The sequence below is a fragment of the Danio rerio genome, chromosome 7 (assembly GCF_052040795.2).
Source record: "Danio rerio strain M-AB ecotype USA chromosome 7, GRCz13ab, whole genome shotgun sequence".
NCBI classification, from domain to species: Eukaryota; Metazoa; Chordata; class Actinopteri; order Cypriniformes; family Danionidae; genus Danio; species Danio rerio.
This window is the reverse complement of record NC_141027.1, coordinates 19,564,688-19,583,353: the sequence shown is the minus strand read 5'-3', so window position 1 is coordinate 19,583,353 and position 18,666 is coordinate 19,564,688. Positions and strand designations below refer to the sequence as shown.

Genomic DNA, 18,666 nt, shown 5'->3' with positions numbered 1-18,666 from the left:
AAATAAAACATTGAATAAATAAATACCCAAATAAATAAATAAATACATTCCAGCATAAATGAAACAAAGAATAAATAAATACCCAAATGAATAAATAAATAAATTCCTGCATAAATAAAACAATAAATAAAAAATACCCAAATAGATGAATAAATTTTTTTATAAATTCCTGCATAAATAAAACAATAAATAAATAAATACCCAAATAAATAAATAAATAAATTCCTGCACAAATTAAACAATGACTAAATAAATACCCAAATAAATAAATAAACTAATTCCTGCATAAATACAACAATGAATAAATTAATACCCAAATAAATAAATACGTATGTAATCAAATAAATAAATTCATGCATAAATAAAACAACGAATAGATAAATACCAGAATAAATATATAAATAAATTCCTGCATAAATAAAAAAATGAATAAATACCAGAATAAAAAAATTAAATGAGTTCCTGCATAAATAAAACAATGAATAGATAAACACCAGAATACAAAAATAAACAAATTCCTGCATAAATAAAACAATAAAAATTAAATACCTAAATAAATAAGTAAATTAATAAATAAAACGGTAATTAAATAAATAAATAAATTCCCGCATAAATAAAACAATGAATAAATAAATACCCAAATAAATAATAAATAAATTCCTGCATAAAAAAATAATGAATAAAAAAACTAATTTGCTAATATAATTTAAAGTTATTTAGAGAAACTCCCCGCGAACAGGGAAGTAAAAGGTGCGCATGCGCAGGTGATCACGCTCTCAGTCATGAGACTTTTGATACTCGCCGGTTGTGATGTTCTAAAGTGGCGAAGATGATTTTCCCTTTCTTCTTTGGTTTACTGCTCATGACAGTCTCTGAAAACGATGCAGCCGAGAAGATTCAAGCTTTCGTCATTCCACACAGTCACATGGATGTTGGCTGGGTGTACACAGTACAGGTAAACATGTTCTGTATGTGTGTTTCCTCGAGTAAAGCTGTCAGTGTTGTAAAACTTCTCTGTGCAGGAGAGCATGCACGCATACGCCAGCAATGTCTACAGCACTGTGGTAGAAGAGCTGACAAGAGTCAAAAACCGCAAATTCATCGCAGTTGAACAGGAGTTTTTCCGACTCTGGTGGACGAATGTGGCATCAGATTGGCACAAGAAACAGGTGAGAGGACGTAATAGATTTATAGTTATTGTTTACCGCGGTGGTTTTCTAAAGCGACCCTTAGAGACCCCCAGGGGACCATTGAGGTTTTATATTCGCACCTTCAATCAGTGACAACTCGTGTCATGGTCTCTACATTGTTTACCACGCTACTTTGAATATTCAATCTGAAATTGAATGCAAGAATGACTGCAAAACAACATTTTGTATACATTAATTATTTGAATGAGAACAGTGTTGTACTTTGATAGACATTGGGTGCCAAAATTATTTCTTTATTTAGAACTGACAAACAATACTTTTCTGAAATTATGTTAATAAAGAGAAAGTCTGAATGTGCTAATATAAAACCAATTTTACTAGAAGATCCATGAAAAAGTGGAAAAATAACATTTTAACTTGAATATTAATTATACACATTAATACACAGTACTGTTTTGAGTAGAAACAATAATGTAACAACAGAAATGAATGTTTTTGTGTTGTATTTTGACTTTCATGTATTTAAAAATAGTAATAAACCTACATTTATCACTGTATAAGTTGAGTCTTCATTGGGCCAGCCCAGTACTAGGAGGTTGGAAACTAATAAAGTGGTCATTTATGGTTTGTAGCTGCAATTTAAAGTTAAGATCAGGCCTCTTGCCCAGTGATCTCCTGTAAACTCTCGAATCATCTATTCTAGAAAACTGTTTTAGGCTGGCTTATTTTGATACATCAGGTGAGACAGGTGCTGCTGGAGGGTCGTCTGGAGTTTATCATCGGTGGTCAGGTGATGCATGATGAGGCGGTGACAGATGTGGATGATGCCATTCTTCAACTCACAGGTTTGTCAGCCCCACACTTTATTTACAAATTAACCTGTAGTGTGTAAACTTACCATGGTGCAGCAGTGCTGGTATATTGTCCTGCCATAGTACTGAACTTTAACGTGGCATTTACTTCACATTACTGTGGTTTTTGTTTGTGTTTATGTTGTTTTTTTCCATATACAGTAGCTTTTTACTTCTCTCTTTCTTTCTGTCTGGCTTGTAGAGGGCCATGGCTTCTTGTATGAGACTTTTGGTGTTCGGCCACGTTTTGCCTGGCACGTAGATCCCTTTGGAGCGTCAGCCACCACCCCTGTCCTCTTCGCCCTGGCAGGGTTTGATGCTCACCTCATCTCTCGCATCGACTACGACCTTAAAGATGACATGCAGAAAAACAAGGTACCTTTGTGTCACTGTGATGGAATATTTTCGTATATATGAATACAGCTGTTAATAGTGCAAATTTTAATTGGTAAATGGAGATCAAATTTTGATTCAATGTTGTGATAACGCTGCGTTTGTAGAAATTGCAGTTTGTTTGGAGAGGTTCTCCAACTTTGAAGGAAAAGCAGGAGATTTTCACACACACGATGGACCAGTTCAGTTACTGCACACCATCATATATCCCCTTCTCTAACAGGTCATTTTAACTTTGTTACTTGGTGACTTTTGCTATTAGGTTCTCTTAATTTATACACTAGCATTTAAAGTTTTGTGTCAATTCATGTTTGTTTTTTTATGTATTTTTGTATGCATTTATGTATAAATGAAGAATAGTAGTATTCAGCTTAAAATTCAATTTAAAGAGCATTTCCAGCGTTATGGATGTGACAATTGCAGTAAAAACTCAACACAGAAATTGGCAGAGAAAGTATATGTTAGCAATATATTTAAACATCTGTATAAATTTTCCCAAATGTTTTGGGATAAAAAAAAAAATCTATCTGTAAAAATGTTTCCTATACTATATGAGGAAAATAAAGATGCATTATGGATGTGACCAAAAAAAAGGTATGCATGTTTACAGGATACAACATGCTTTGTTGAAATTCTGTAAAAAACTGCACAACCCAGATGAAACGATGCTAATCAAAAGTATAAGAGTCAGCTTTCTGTAGAACAAAAATTATTTGATTTATTTTATTTAAGATGTTTGCATTTATTATGAAAAACCTTCATTATGGATGTGACATCTCTCCTTTATGGATGTGACTGATGTGAAATTGCCACTTGTGTGACCTTTGAAAACATTAACAGAGACAGTTTTGAGTATTTCTAAAGTACTGTAAAATACTTGCTTACGCAACAATCTTAAAAAAACGGTTTCAGTATTTTGGTGATTTTTTTCTCGTCAATGAGATTTTTTTCATGTCAAGGTTGACATTTCCATGGAAATGCTCTTAACTAGGTTGATAATGCAAATTATTTGAAATCCCTGGTTTGTTCTGCAGGCAATTAAAATAGTTAAGTAATAATAAATAAGTAAAGTAGTTGGTAATAAATATATAATAAAATATATATTTCTATTCCAGCCAATCTAACATATATAAAATACTTTTTGTCAGCAAAAATATAATTGGATATACTTTGGGTATTTTTTCCCTTGGTCTGTTAAAATCACTTGGGAAATATTTGAAAATTTTAAAATATATAATTTATAGATTATATTTAATCTATGTATTTTCAATTCAATTCAGCTTTATTTGTATAGCGCTTTTACAATGTAGATTGTGTCAAAGCAGCTTCACATAAAAGATCATAGTAAATTTAAATGGTGTAGCTCAGTATTTAGTGTTTAAGTTCAGTTCAGCTCAGTTCAGTGTGGTTTATTAGTCACTATTGAGGGCTTAAACACTGAGCAGCAAATCCATCAATGCATAGCTCTACCGATCCCAAGCCATGCAAGCTAGTGGCGACAGCGGAGAGGGAAAAAAACTTCACCAATTGGCGAGAGTGAAGAAAAAAAAAACCTTGAGAGAAACCACACTCAGTTGGGCATGACCATTATAATTTCTCCGCTGGCCAAACGTCTTGTGCAGAGCTGCAGTCTCAGCAAATATATATAGAACAAATAGTATCAACTTTATTGGAATATTTAAAAAATTGGTAAAAGTTTTGGCATTTACATGCAATTCAAAGTCTAAATAGTGACAGAAATTACAGAAATAAATAATTTTATTACAAATGTTTTATTAAATTTTATTTAAATGTGTTTACCTTTTGTAAAGCTGCTTTGAAACCATAATTATTGTGAAAAGCACTATACAAATAAACTTGAATTGAATAATGCTGAGAGAAAGCATTTAAACACAATGTTTGAGAAGGTTTTTAATATTAACGATTGTTTTATCTAGGTCTGGGTTTTACTGGAATGGTGTTGCCTTGTTTCCGGACCCCCCTAAAGATGGCAAATACCCAAACATGAGTCTCCCAGTGAACAAGGAAACTGTGGAGCTTTATGCACAGACCATGGTGGACAACATCAGACTGAGGGCTCAGTGGTTCAGAAGCAGCCATGTTCTCTGGCCTTGGGTCAGTTCAGCTCCATCCTCCCACAAACCAAAGCATGCGTTGATCGATAGTTGCCACAACATACACTTAATACACAATACACTTCATTAAACATGTACACATAGACATCACCTATATGCTGTACAATTGCAGGTTAACTATGCTTGTATATAATAACTTATATTTGATTGTAACGTTATCCTAAATTGTTTGTAATGCAATAACGAAGCAATCAACTGCTTTGAAACAATAGTCATTGTAAAAGGCGCTGTAGAAATAAGCTTAAATTGAATTGAATTGATACTTTTCTAAATGATTATACTAAACTATTATAACAGTGTGTTGTATTTACAGGGCTGTGACAAGCAGTTCTACAACGCATCCGTGCAGTTCTCAAACATGGATGTTTTAATGAACTACATTAACACACACAGTGACCAGTATGGAGTTACAGTTCAGTACGCCACACTTAAGGATTATTTCCAGACACTGCACCAAACAAATCTGTCCTGGGACGTGAGAGGAAATCAAGACTTCCTTCCTTACTCAACAGGTTTATGATTATTATTGCTACATCTTTAATTGTGTTTAGGGTTTCACTGGATTATATAATGATGCTGAATGGGGTTTTATTCTCATTTTCCAGAGCCGTTTCAGGCATGGACTGGGTTTTACGGCTCCAGAAATGTGTTGAAAGGTGTGGCACGACGAGCAAGCTCACTTCTGTATGCATCAGAGTCTCTCTTCACTAGATACCGTATCAGCTATCCAGATGGTCCAGTACAGAGAGAATGGGCTCTAAGCAAACTCAAGGCCCTGAGATGGGCTGTCTCTGAGGTGCCTTGATTTAAATCTGTGTTTGTGTTACTGTAATTTCCGTTTGGGGCAACTTTAGGCAATATGCTATTTATAACTTAAAGGGGACCTATTATGCATAAATCACTTTTATAAGGGGTGTAAACACAGTTGTCTGACAACAGTCTGTATATAAAACCAGCTTCTAATAGTAAAAGTTCATTCATTCATTAATTTATTCAGATTTCAGAGGTTACGGATCCGGCGTGTTCCGGCACAGTTTAAGCCCTGGGTGAACACCAAATAGACATCAACAAAATGCCTTTTTATGTCGTAGCAACAAAATTGATTAAAGGGGATGGTTCACTTAAAACAGAAGATTTCCTATTTGAGGTTTTGAGGTGTAGGTGACGCTTTTACTCCAGTAGAAAAGTAAAGAAGATTTTTGTTATATAATGGAGGTCAGTTTGTGCTTTACTTTGAGATGAAAAAAACACACACACACACATTCAAAAACAAATCATAACCTCTACCAGCAGCTCCCAATGATTCACTATGGTCTTATAAAGCGAAATGATGCCTCACTGCAACAAACTAAACATATTTTGCAATTTTATTATCTTTTATTTACAGCTTGGCCAAATAGATCTGAGCATTAATACTGAAGTATGCACTAAGACTGAATAATGAATTATTTACAAGCACAAAATCACACAAGAGCTTAAGCAATTGGGTTTGTTTAACAAAGATAATGGACTCAACAGTGAATACGTCATTATGCGATCGTTTCGCTTCATAAGACCCCAGGTAGTCATCAGAAGGCGCTGTTGGTAATTATGATGAGTATTATCTAAGATTGATGGCACTCATTGACTTTCATTATATGGATATCAAAGCCCAACATTTGCAGCTAAAAACTCTTAAATTTTTTTTACTGAAAAAAAAAGGTCACCTACATTTCAGATGGACTAACGGTGAGTAAATTAACTGGGAAGTTTCACTTTTGGCTGAACTATCCCTTTAATAAATGTAGTTGCTTTGACTTTTGAGTATTTTGTTGATGCTTATTTGGCACTTAATTCCAAATAAAAAGTAACCCTGCTATGAGATCATTTGTTGGTTGTGTATTACAATACATGATTGACTAGTTCTGATAGGTGGGTCTGATTTTTACCAGGTTCAGCATCATGACGGCATCACAGGGACCGAATCTCCCAAAGTGGCTGATATGTACATGGAGCATCTCTTGCAAGGCATGATGGGAGCAGAGGAACTCTTGGCAGCCATTTTCCTGCTTCCGCAGACCCTATCCAACGACATCTATGACCAAATCAAGAACACACCCACCACAGCCAGGACTGGTATATGTCTTCATTGAGATTTTCTAAATCAGGGGTTTCTAATATGGTTTCTAGACGTCCGGTGTGCTCAGTCCGTCTTTATCTTTTCCTGTTAATTGAACAGTAATATGTGTAATTGATTTAATTATTGTTTAGAAAAATATATATAATGTCTTACATTTTTAAATATAAAAATAATTCGGTAACACTTTACAATAAGGTTCATTAGTTAATGCATTTACTAGCATGAACTAATCATGAACAACACATATACAGCATTTATTAATAATAATTGAACATTTACTAATGCATTATTAACATCCAAGTCCATGCTTGTTAACATTAGTTAATGCACCATGAGTTAACATGAACTAACAATGAACTACTGTATTTTCATTAACTAACATGAACAAATACAGTAGTAAATGTATTGTTCATTGTTTGTTCATGTTAGTAAATGCATTAATTAACATTAACTAATGAAACTTATTGTAAAGTGTGACCAATAATTCATATTAAATTAAATAGCACTTTATATGTAATTACAAATACAAATGAAGTGAAATGTTTGTTTTTTTGTTTTTTCAAAGATTTCTCAAGTGCTATTTAAATGAGGAGGAAAATGGCTGAAATAAAAGCAGTTTTTAAATGTTTTTTATTATTATTTTTTTAGTAATATATTCATCAATATTATTTGCCTCCTTGAGAAAAGTTTTTTCAATTGGCTACAGCTGCTGTTGTCAAATAACTTAATATACACTCTTAAAAATACAGGTACAAAATCTGTCACTGCGGTGGTAGCTTTTAAAGCTAGTAAATTTTTGTTCTGAACAGGTCATTAAAGGTACAAATGAATAGCCAAAAAGTACAAATGTGTAACTCAAAGTACATTAAGGGTACAAAATTGAACTAAACCCTAAGTGTACTAATGTCCACCTGCATAGTACAAACGTGTACCTTTTGAAAAGTGACATATTTTGTACCTTTCTTTCTGAGAGTGTAAGTAACCTAGTCAAGCCTTTAAATTCTACTTTAGTCATTAATAATATAATGAGAAGTAAGTGTTTGTTCAAGTGTTTTAATATCTAATTCCAGCTTGGTTGTTGTTTCAGACTCAAAAAATGTTCCTGAACAGCATATCTTCGTGTACAACCCCCTTGCCTGGAATATTTCAACATATGTTAATGTTTCTGTTCAATATGCAATGGCAGTAGTGCTTGACGATGATGGAAAGGCAGTCCCTGCACAGGTAGCCAAAAATAAGTTCTTATCCATTCATTTTTTTTTTTTATATTCACATTTAATTGCATCTCTCAATCTCAAAACTCAATCATTTTCTGCAGATCCAGCCATCGATGCAGTCTTCCACTGTCTACGATCTGTTTTTCGTTGTTGAACTGGGTGGACTGCAGTACAGAAAGTACACTGTACAGTTCCCACAATCCCCCTGTGACACTGGCTCTGCCTGTGGGGCGACTCATGTGGCCAAAGTAGTGAAATTCAATAAAACAAATGTGAGACAGTGGAAGAAGACTGGTAGAAAGTTGTTACCAGTTCTGAACGAGTGCTATAAACTGATGTTTGACCAAGAGACAAATCTTCTGCACAGCATCACAGACCGGCAAGTTCTACTTCAATATATTACCAGATTACTCAAATGTTTTGTTCAGTCGAACATTTCAGATTAAATTTTGGGCCTTGTCTGTGCGTTAAAGGTCAAAAAAGATGAGAGTTCGCGTTCAGCAGGATTTTTGGGAGTATAATGCCAATGGGGACGTCCAGTCAGGGCCGATTTCAGACAACTACATCTTCACTGCCAACGGCTCAGCTGTTCCTGCTTACAAATCTGTGGTTATGGAGATTGTGCCAGGAAAGGTCATCTCAGAGATTCGTCAGTATTTCTACAGGTAATTGGAATGATTAAGTCTGCTTTGATATCCTAAATCAGTCTATTGGTTGGTCTCTGCCGGTGCAGTGTTAAACGGTCTTCAGAGTATAGACCTTTTTCATAGAACGCAAAATTACCCATCATGTTTTGCTTGCTCGGAACTTCAGGTTGGCAGTTCGATGCGTATAAAGGGTCACATTTGGACAGCTGTGAAATTATACTTTTAATCTAACTTTGAACAAATTCTGCTGTCGATTAGCGCCACCTACTGGACTTACTATTTTATAAATGCGATCTAATGGGAATGGAAAACTTGCTGCAAGTCAGATGGCATCTTGTGCAATTTAAATGGAGCCCTGTCATTGTTAAAGTGAACATAATTAATTTTTTTTTCAAGCATATAACCAAGCAAAACAAATGTAATTCACCAAAATGTTTGACACATGCTGAAAAAGAAAGAAGTGGCACAAAGTCAAAATAAAGGGCCACTTTGAAATGACAATAAAATAAATGGTAAATACTACACAATACAACTAATCAACTGAAACATAAACAACTCCCGATTAGAATCAACAGGCAAATCAGCCAGTATTGTATCAGTAACATACTTTTTTTTGGTAATTTTTGGAAATTGCATGGCATACATACACCTGTTAAGTTTCATGTATAATATGGTTTGCTCTATATAATGGTGTGATGTATTGGATGTGCGCACTTGAAGAGCCTGTTGAGTACAGTATAACCGCTGACAGTTCGGGAACACGGACACTGTATTTCAACATCTTATCTGACCAAAGACATTGAATAAGAGATTGTTTTTCACTCTCACTTGAACCACATTGGACAGAAGCAAAGCAAAGCAAACTTTAACTCATCCTTAAAAATCAAAGTTGTGCATCACAAAAACATTCCATGACCCACTCAAAATATTATTGACACCCACTTTCAAATTACCAGTTGAGAAATGATTTCCTTTCTGATGACAATTCAGCTAAAAGTAGCGAAGTGTTGTACAGTAAACCAATTGTCATGTATATCTAACCAATGACAAGAAGTTGACATTAAAATCTATAATATTTTGTACACAATTTTTTTATTAAATAAAGTGATCACATTTTAATTAAATTTCTGAGTACTTTAAAATGTAAAACATAAATAGCCCTTTACATGTGGTCTATATAAATACTATTGATTGAATTGTACTATATTGTGATATATACACCATTTAAAATGACTTAGATCGCTATATGAGATTTTTTTTCATATCACCCAGCCCTATTAATAATGCACTCAAATTTGGTGGTAATCCCATTTCAGTCATCCATTAAACATCACATACAAGTACTGCATCTAGTATTAGTTCTCAGTGTAAATTCGAATGCTGTCTCTGCAGGGAAGAAGAAGATACAAACCACACTTACTCTGTGGTGACCAGAGTGCCGGTGGGGTTCAAGGGTCGCCTGTCCTGCTTCAGGCTGGAGCAAAGCTATAAAGTGGGCCCTCTAGAGATGAACAGAGAGACGGTTTTCAGAACCCGCACCAGTCTGCAGAATAACAGAACACTGTTTACTGACAACAACGGCTATCAGATGATGAAAAGGACCTATAAGGGCTATGCCAACAACACAGTGGCCCGGGTAAATATGCTTCACACCTAAAATTTATACCAGTATTTTATAGATGTAAAAGGAAATGTCGACACTCAGATTTTTTTTGCATATTTTACTAATTGCAAACTTTTCAGAGCTGTTTTCAACAATGCAGAATGACAAGTTTTTTCAAACTACCTCAGATCACTTGGTTTTCACTTCAAACTTGCTACATCACTATTAAAGCTATAGTTTACAAAAAAGAGGAAAATTCCATCATCCTTTAATTGTTACAGACCTTTTTGAGTTTCTTTGCTCTGTTGAACACAAAAGAGGATATTTTGAAAAATGTTGGAAACCTTTGTAACCATTGACTTCCATAGTATTTGTTTTTCCTACTATGGAGATCAGTGGTTACAGGTTTTCGGCAGTTGCTAAAATGCTTGAATTTTAATATATGATTATGAAATTTAATATAGTGTTTTCAAGATTTTGGAAAAACAAAAAAAAAGTGAAAAAATATAAATATGAAGTGTATTACGTTTTGGATAGTGTAATTATAAACAAATTGAATGCTACAAATTGCCTGGTAGAACTATTACCATGCTGGTAAAGCTCTTACCATGATGACAGTAATATTTGACGTTACCACTAAAAACTATAACTTAAGCAAAACCCATGTTTTGTTTAACATACAATTAGAAACATTTAGAGGTTTTATGAAAGGGTCATATACAATAGATACTTGGCAACCTTTTCCAAGTTTTGGGGAGAACACCCCTGCTAAAGAATTGTGCTGAATGTACAGTGCTTTTTGTTCTTTCTTCTGTTGTCTGACTGTTGTATGGGGGTTGTTTGATTGTCTACTATCTTAGAGTTTTGTTTTTTGCTATGTTTAAGAATAAATAAATAAATTATAAATAAAAAGGCAATCCTAAAGACAAGAATAGGTGTTCAATGGTTTTAGGAAAACTTTGATAAAAGGTTTTGATCCACTTCAGATGTTGACTACTGTATATGTAACACACATTCATCTTTTGTTTTTGCATGCTCAGAATTACTACCCAATGGTTCGAGTGGCCTACATGGAAGATGAATCCAGCAGAGTGGTGTTTCTCAGTGAAAGAGCTCATGGAGTGGCCAGTCTGAGTCAGGGTCAGCTAGAAGTGAGCGTCGTTTTCACATACAGTTGAACTCAAAATTATCAACCCTCCCGTGAATTTATATATATATATAGGAATTCACAGTATTTCCTATAATATTTTTTCTTCTGGAGAAAGTCTTGTTTTATTTCGGCCCATTTTAAACCCATTTTAAGGTCAATATTATTAGTCCCTTTATGCAATTTTTTACACTACAGAACAAACCACTGTTATATAATGACTTGCTTAATTACCCTAACTTGCCTAATTCACCCAGTTAAGCCTATAAATGTCACTTTAAACTGAATACTAGTATCTTGAAAAATATGTAGTTAAATATTATGTGCTGTCATCATGGCAAAGATAAAAGAAATCAGTTATTAGAAATTAGTTATTAAAACTATTATGTTTAGAAATGTGTTGGAAAAAAAATCTCTCCGTTAAATGGATAATGTGGAAAAAATATACAGGAGGACTAAAAATCCAGAAGGGCTAATAATTCTGACTAACTGTATATGAAACTGTTTAGTCAGTCTTTTTGGTTTTTCTCAATCAGTTGTATTGTCTATCAGGTGATGCTTCATAGGCGGCTCTGGAACAACCAGGAGTGGAATCAGGGTTATAACCTGACCCTGAATGACTCGTCTGTGGTGCGGCCCGTTCTTTGGATGATGCTGGGATCTCCTGATTCATTGTCATCCATCTATCAGCAGGAGGCAGTGGAGCTGCAGCACAGACCAGTGGTTATGGCCATTGACCAGCCCCGTAAGATTGCAGATCTTTGCAGATTCCAATTAAATCACAAAATCATATGAGTTAAAGGGATAGTTCACCTGAAACTGAATATTCTGTTATATTTTACTCACCCTCATGTCATTACAAATCTTCTGAGGCTTTCTTCTCCTTCAAAACACAAATGAAGATGTTTTAGATGAAATCTCTCATTTTCCATTGACCGCAACAGTCCTGTGATGTTTAAAGTCCAGAAAAGGAACCAAAAAATTGTGAGTTCTGTTTTTGGCTCCTTTTCTGGACTTTGAACAACTTAATCATTGCTGTCTATGGGGGATACATACAGAAATACATATAAATGTTAGTGGTTTTTGTTTATGATGATGTACTGCAAGATGCTGATGATCATTAAATCATGAACTTAATCGTTAAAACATAACTTGAAAAGGGTCTATTAACAGAATTAGAATTTTTGGGTGAACTCACTGTTTACTAGATAATTAGATTATTAGATTATTAAAAGTTTTCTAGTGTCAGTGCAAATAGTCTAGTGGTCCGTGCACTGACATATAGAGCAACTGCTCTAGTTCAAGTCCTGACTCACAGACCTTTTTTCCGATCCCATCTCTCTCTCTCTCTTTGTTTTTTGTCAATAGATACTGTCCTATAATAATACAGTAAAATGGCAATAGAAAATTAGAAATTTAAATATTTTTAAACTGCAAGAAAATTGCTGGTACAAGTCCCAGCTGGGCCAGTTGGCATTTTTCTGTGGAGTTTGCATGTTCTCCTTATGTTAGTGTGGGTTTCCTCAGGCTGCTCTGGTTTCGCCCACAGTCCAAAGACATGTGGTACAGTTGTATTGAATAAATTAAATTGTCATAAAGTAGGAGTGTGTGTGACTGCAAGTGCATGCGCTGCGCAAAACATATGTCAGAATAGTTGGTGGTTCATTCCGCTGTTGTGACCCCTGATAAATCAGGGACTAAGCAGAAGGAGTACAAATGAATATATTTTAAAAATAGAGTCGTGGGTAGCACGATTGCCTCACAGCAAGAAGGTCGCTGGTTCGAGCTTCGGCTGGATCAGTTGGCATTTCTGTGTGGAGTTTGCATGTTCTCCCCGTGTTAGTGTAGGTTTCCTCCTGGTGCTCTGGATTCCCCTACAAGTCCAAAGTCATGCGGTATAGGTGAATTGGGTTGGCTAAATTATCAGTAGTGTGTGTGTGTGTGAATGAGTGTGTATGGATGTTTCCCAGTGATGGGTTGCGACTGGTAGGGCATCCGCTGCGTAAAACATATGCTGGATAAGGTGGTGGTTCATTCCACTGTGGCGACCCCTGATGAATAATAAATAAATTTATGAAAATAGAAAAAATTGAAATGTCCTCCTTCAGCTCAATGCCAGGGTTATTTTTCTTGACTTGAGCTAAAACCATAAAAAAGTTATACATTTTATAACTGTTATAATCATTTACATTTAAAGTTCCTATATACAGCAGTGTGGTGATGTACAGCAAACATGCATTCATATGTGAAACCAAAAGCCTTTCATTGGGTTCATGTCAGGTGAATTCAGCCACATGGACAGAAATTCCCCAGCATGTTCCTCAAACCATTGCTTGACAGTTCTGGCAGTCTATTCATTATATTTTCCAACTCTGTACAGTACACATTATAACAAATATGAAAAATAAAATGTAAATTAGAAGTGAAGAATAATCATGCTCAAGCGGTTATTTATCTTAAGCTTGCTGCACATCAATAACAAAATACTTATTTTACATATCGTTTTTTTGTGCTTGAGTATGCTGTGTACTGTTAAAGAAACAAAGAAGTGTATATTTTTCTCCACACACAGAGAAGCTACTGAATCAGAGAGAGACGCTTAGTGGACCGTCTGTTCATCCGGTTGTGCTTCCTCAGAATCTCCACATGCAGAGCCTCAGCATCCCAGGCTGGAACTACAGTCCTGAACACAGCTCAGGTCAGCCACGGTATACAGTAGCACTGCTGACACTGCTAAAGATTTCATGTTAAGTTGTAATTTTATTTGTTGGACCCCAGGAAGAATAGCCAGCATGCAGACACAATCCGTACAATATGTGATTCAGGGATTGTATTATGAAGTGCACATCTAAATTTAGCTTAAGTTCAAAATAAAATATTTTTTTTTATATTGTTATCGAAGGTGGAGATGAAAAGTCAGAGGTCAACTTTGATCGTATTCTTTTGAGGATCACACACCTGTATGAAGAAGGAGAAAGCCCAGTGCTGTCACAGCCCACCACTATTAACCTAAAGGTACTTCACATCTGTTCATTTTTAGGCGTAGGCATATTGGCATCACCCTGGATTTCCACACTTCTTGAAAGTACATAAAAGGCATATGGATTCAAGGCTTGGAAAGTACTTAAAACAAACTTGGGTCCTTAAAAGCGCTTGATTTATATTTGAAATGAAACGATGGTATTTCAGCAAAAAAATGATGAATTCTTAATTTAAATATCTTACATTTTGTACAACAACTCTGACAAAAATGCACATTTCATCAATATTTCAAAAACCACATTTGAATATTATCAGTGTTGAATTCAACAATTTTATTGAAGTTTTTTTTTTTAACATGACACATTAAAACATCATCACTTTGAAATTTTATTGTAAGTATTAAGTGAAATGCTAAGTACAGTAAGGTGTTTCATGGAGCTACATATGAAGAGTTCAGATGCAAAACCCTCTAAATCAATCAGACCTCTTCTTATGTAAATTAGCATTTTCTACCAGGCTGCTCTGATTAGGTTCAGAAGTTTCATTTTTTAGGTAATTGTAAGGTTATTATCTAGGAAATAAAATGTGTTTTTTTTTTTCTCTCATAAATGTCACGTTAGACAATTCTTTGGTTTTTAAACAGGTACATTTTCTTTTGCGTCAAAACCAGCTAAATCCACTTGTGCTTTTAATGCAAAAACCTCTAAATCTACCTATTGTGCCAAGACAGTGTAACTAGTTAAAAAATCATTAGAGATGCAATAATAAATTCTTTTACCAATAATAAAACACCTAAAAGTTTAAAATATATAAATCTGTCAAGTAAGTGGCGGTTCATTCCGCTGTGGTAACCCCTGATAATAAGTGTATTATTTTCTTACAATGCACAGAGTTTTGAGGTAAGGGACATTTTCATTTGCCATTCACTGACAGTCAGACAGGCTCATCCAGTTCAACAAACTCCGTCTTTTAAAATTGATAGCTGAAAATGTCTCCTCATAAAAGCTGGCGTATCAGCGTGCTGCTACATTGAAAACATTTGATTCGAGTTGCGTCTTCTGATTGGTTCTCTAAATATAGTGGCTTTTGCCAACAAACTGTTATTTCTGAATTGATTGATTTGAAGCAAATCTGTTTGTTGATGGTGTACTACGTGCCTAAAGCATTCACTCAGTGTCATTGGCTCAGTTTTGGCAAAAGTGGCGTTTTGCGGCTTTTGCATCTGAACTCTTCATATGCTGGGGGAATTAAGAAAGATGCTTGAAAAGGTCCTTGAATCTGCTGTTCATGAAAGAATGGGAACCTTGAATACCGTTTTGTCAAGTTATGTTTCAGGTTAAAATACAAGATGTTTTTTTTATAATATGAGTGCCTGAAATTGCTGTGTAAGCATCTGTGTTTCCGTTCATTCTTCAAAAAAAGGAAGTTATGCAGGGCATAGGGAAAGTGTCAAAGGTTCAGGAATGCTCTCTCACTGGAACCTGGAACATATCAGACCTCCAGAGGTGGAACTGGAAAACGGATGAAACCATGCAAAAAACAGGTGATATTTCTAAAATCACACTTCTGTTGAAGGGCTGGTTCACACAGAAATAAACACTCACCCATATCTCATTCCAATCCCCTGAGACCTTTGTTTGTCTTCAGAAAACAAATTAAGATATTTTAGGTGAAAATAGAGCTCCCTTATCCTCCATAGACCGCATCAAAAAACATCCTCAAAGCAGACCATATGTCTTCAATGGTTCAATCGGAATGTTATGAAGCTACGAGAATACTTTTTTTTTTTTTGCACATAAAACAAAATTTTGACTTTAAGTTTCTTGTCATTATTGTCAGTATAGGGTGCATGTTCATGAGCTCTGTGCACTGATGTATACTCTGATTCCCGCATGACTTCCTCTGTTCGAAACAAATACAGTCAACACCGTCATGAACACTGACAGACAGATGGAGAAACTGTTAATTAAAATAGTTATTTGGGTTTATGTGCACACAAAAGTATTCCCCTAGCTTGACAATATTCCAGTTGAACAATATAATCTACTTTAAAAATACCTTTCTGGACTTTGAACAAGTCACAAACCTTGGATGGAGAGTGAGGGAGTTCTCAGATTTCATCAATAACTTAATTTGCATATTATGAACTCATCTTAAGTTTATAAAGTTGAGCAGTTAATAACATCATTTTCAATTCTGGGTGAACTAACCCTTTAAGATCAAACATTTTGATGATAAATCTGGTAAGAAATTTCTGGTAAAGAAAGAAAAAGTGTCATTGTGTTTGTTTTTGCTCTTTTTACAGATAAAAGTGGTTTTAGTGGTGTTACCCAAGACTTCAATGTGACCATTTCCCCAAAAGAAATCAGAACCTTCTTCATCTACTTTTAGTAAACAGTCTGGCAGCAGCAAGTAGTTATCTTCTGTGAAGATTAATTTCAGAAAAAAATTCCAGAATTGTCCCAAAATTGATCACCTAAGCATCTATTCTTAACATTTTACAAACCTCTCCTGTAAACATTTAAATAAAATATAAAAAAAATAATAATATTTACTCATTTTCTTTCTTTTGTACATTGCTAAAAACTGTGTTTGTTTCTGTCAATTTTATTTGGTTTGATCTTCAGGCAAATAACATGTTTTAAGATTGCAAATAATGAAGAACTAAATATAACAAAAGTTCAGTGCAGGAAATTGACATGCCACAAGCCTCAAGCATTATAGTTTCTGAAAAGGAGTTAGGAGGGAATGTTCAGCTAGCTACCTTGAAGCCAGTGATGCTGTCGGTAAGAACTGTCTAGTACAGACTAGTCACTCTATTTAGCTGCATTTATTAACCTTCAACAAGGATTTGTGCTCAGGAGGAAAGGTGTTTATGTCTTTTCTTTTTATGTGTGTGGTTTATGGTCCGATACACGCACACAGGAAAACAAGAAATCAGATTCAGGCCTCTACACAGTTCAGCCATGTGCAGCCAGATAGTGCTGTGGACACAGGTGCCTTTAATAAAGCCTTTGAGGCAGTCCTGATTGGCCAGAGATTGAGTGGGTGGAGATTGGAGTAAACCATACACTGAACAGGGGTGTGCCACTACTTTGAGTTTGCAGTTTACGAAGACAAAACTTTTCAACAGTTTCCTTGTTCTCATGTAATTCATGTAAGTGCAAAATCCCAGTGAATAAGAGGAATAAAACACAGGCTGTGACGATTCACTCTGGATCACTAATACACACACCATAGACAGCGTTTTGATTGGCCACAATATTTTCTAATGAGATTACAACAATTATAATTTTTCAAATATTTCTAAGTTTATCTAAGCTTGTTTTCTAATTATGTATGTTGGACTCTTATTTAAAATTATAGGCGATTATAGAGCTCTCAGGTTATGCAATTTTGGTATAGACTAGAGCACAGGTGTCAATCTCAGTTCCAAAAGGGCCGCAGCTCTGCACAGTTTAGTTCCAACCCTAGTTAAACACACCTGATCAAACTAATTGAGTCCTCTAGGCTTGTTTAAAACCTACAGGTAGGTGTGTTGAAACTAAACTGTGCAGGGCTTCGGCCCTCCAGGAATTGAGTTTGACACCCCTGGACTAGAGCATCACAGCACAGCTCCTTGTCAGAATGCAAAAACTGGAAAAATGGATTATACACTTCTTGAGCACACAATAAAGGGGCATTAGCTCTGTTTATCAGAATCTTTTGTTAGTTTAACATGGATATTGTGAAATTGGTCAAATACAGTATGTTTGCAATGAGGCAACAGACATATATGTAGGCTGCTGAATACAATAGGTGTTTTATGTACATTTATGTATCCTGTAATTTCGCCCAGCTCTTATTATGATTTTTCTGGAATGAAAAAATCTGTTTATATAGAGCAGTGGTTCTCAAACTGTGGTACATGTAACACAAGTGGTACACAAGCTTCCTTCTAGTGGTACGCGGAGGAACCGCTGAATAACTCAAGTAAAAAATAAACACACTTTTAACCCTTTGATGCGTACGATAACAACCATGTGATCAGGAAATTGATTTTAATGGGCTAAACATTTTATTTTCATTTTTCCAATGTTTGTTATGTATTCTATCATTTGAGCTTATTTTCCTCCCCGTACTTGAAGTGGTTGTTGGGGGTTTATCTCGTATTTTTATATCCCAATGTTGACAGGTATAGTTTAATCACCTGCTTCTCTGACACACATTGCCTACTCTAACCAGCAGTGAGCAGATCTAATTTCGAATTTAAATATGTAAATCCATTTCATATATTTAAAATACAAGTTAACGTTGAGATTTTAAAGATATACAAAAAGTCATATATACATTTAACATATTGTAGAAAATATCATTAATTTCTCAGAGTTATCCTTGATTCTCTGTTAGTATGTTGTGTATGTTTTGCCTAAAGAGATGTT

The 18,666-nt window shown here is 35.0% G+C and overlaps 1 protein-coding gene across 2 annotated transcripts; it reads left to right on the top strand.

Annotated features, from left to right (window-relative positions):
* The first annotated feature begins 772 nt into the window (after positions 1–772).
* man2b2 (mannosidase, alpha, class 2B, member 2) lies at positions 773–16,758 on the top strand. 2 transcript variants are annotated; one of them, XM_087260822.1, is made up of 19 exons: positions 773–955; positions 1,023–1,169; positions 1,891–1,996; positions 2,205–2,377; positions 2,503–2,618; positions 4,333–4,510; positions 4,844–5,042; positions 5,136–5,326; positions 6,462–6,645; positions 7,737–7,873; positions 7,968–8,245; positions 8,340–8,531; positions 9,906–10,149; positions 11,157–11,267; positions 11,816–12,008; positions 13,836–13,961; positions 14,166–14,278; positions 15,668–15,788; positions 16,551–16,758. In XM_087260822.1, the coding sequence occupies exons 1-19, from the start codon at positions 830–832 to the stop codon at positions 16,634–16,636; spliced, it is 3,021 nt and encodes a 1,006-aa protein (XP_087116948.1). In that variant the 5' UTR covers positions 773–829; the 3' UTR covers positions 16,637–16,758. The 2 variants fall into 2 exon arrangements, with proteins under 2 accessions (XP_087116948.1, XP_087116949.1); XM_087260823.1 differs by having other exon boundaries at positions 4,828–5,042.
* Positions 16,759–18,666: the final 1,908 nt, after the last annotated feature.

What these genes read in the sequence shown, in the direction of transcription:
- man2b2 (XM_087260822.1), top strand. Translation starts at nt 830, where the DNA reads ATGATTTTCCCTTTCTTCTTTGGTTTACTGCTCATGACAGTCTCTGAA. An exon ending in ATGACATGCAGAAAAACAAG is followed by an intron (nt 2,378 to 2,502) that starts GTACCTTTGTGT and finishes CTGCGTTTGTAG; the next exon opens with AAATTGCAGTTTGTTTGGAG. An exon ending in TGAGATGGGCTGTCTCTGAG is followed by an intron (nt 5,327 to 6,461) that starts GTGCCTTGATTT and finishes GATTTTTACCAG; the next exon opens with GTTCAGCATCATGACGGCAT.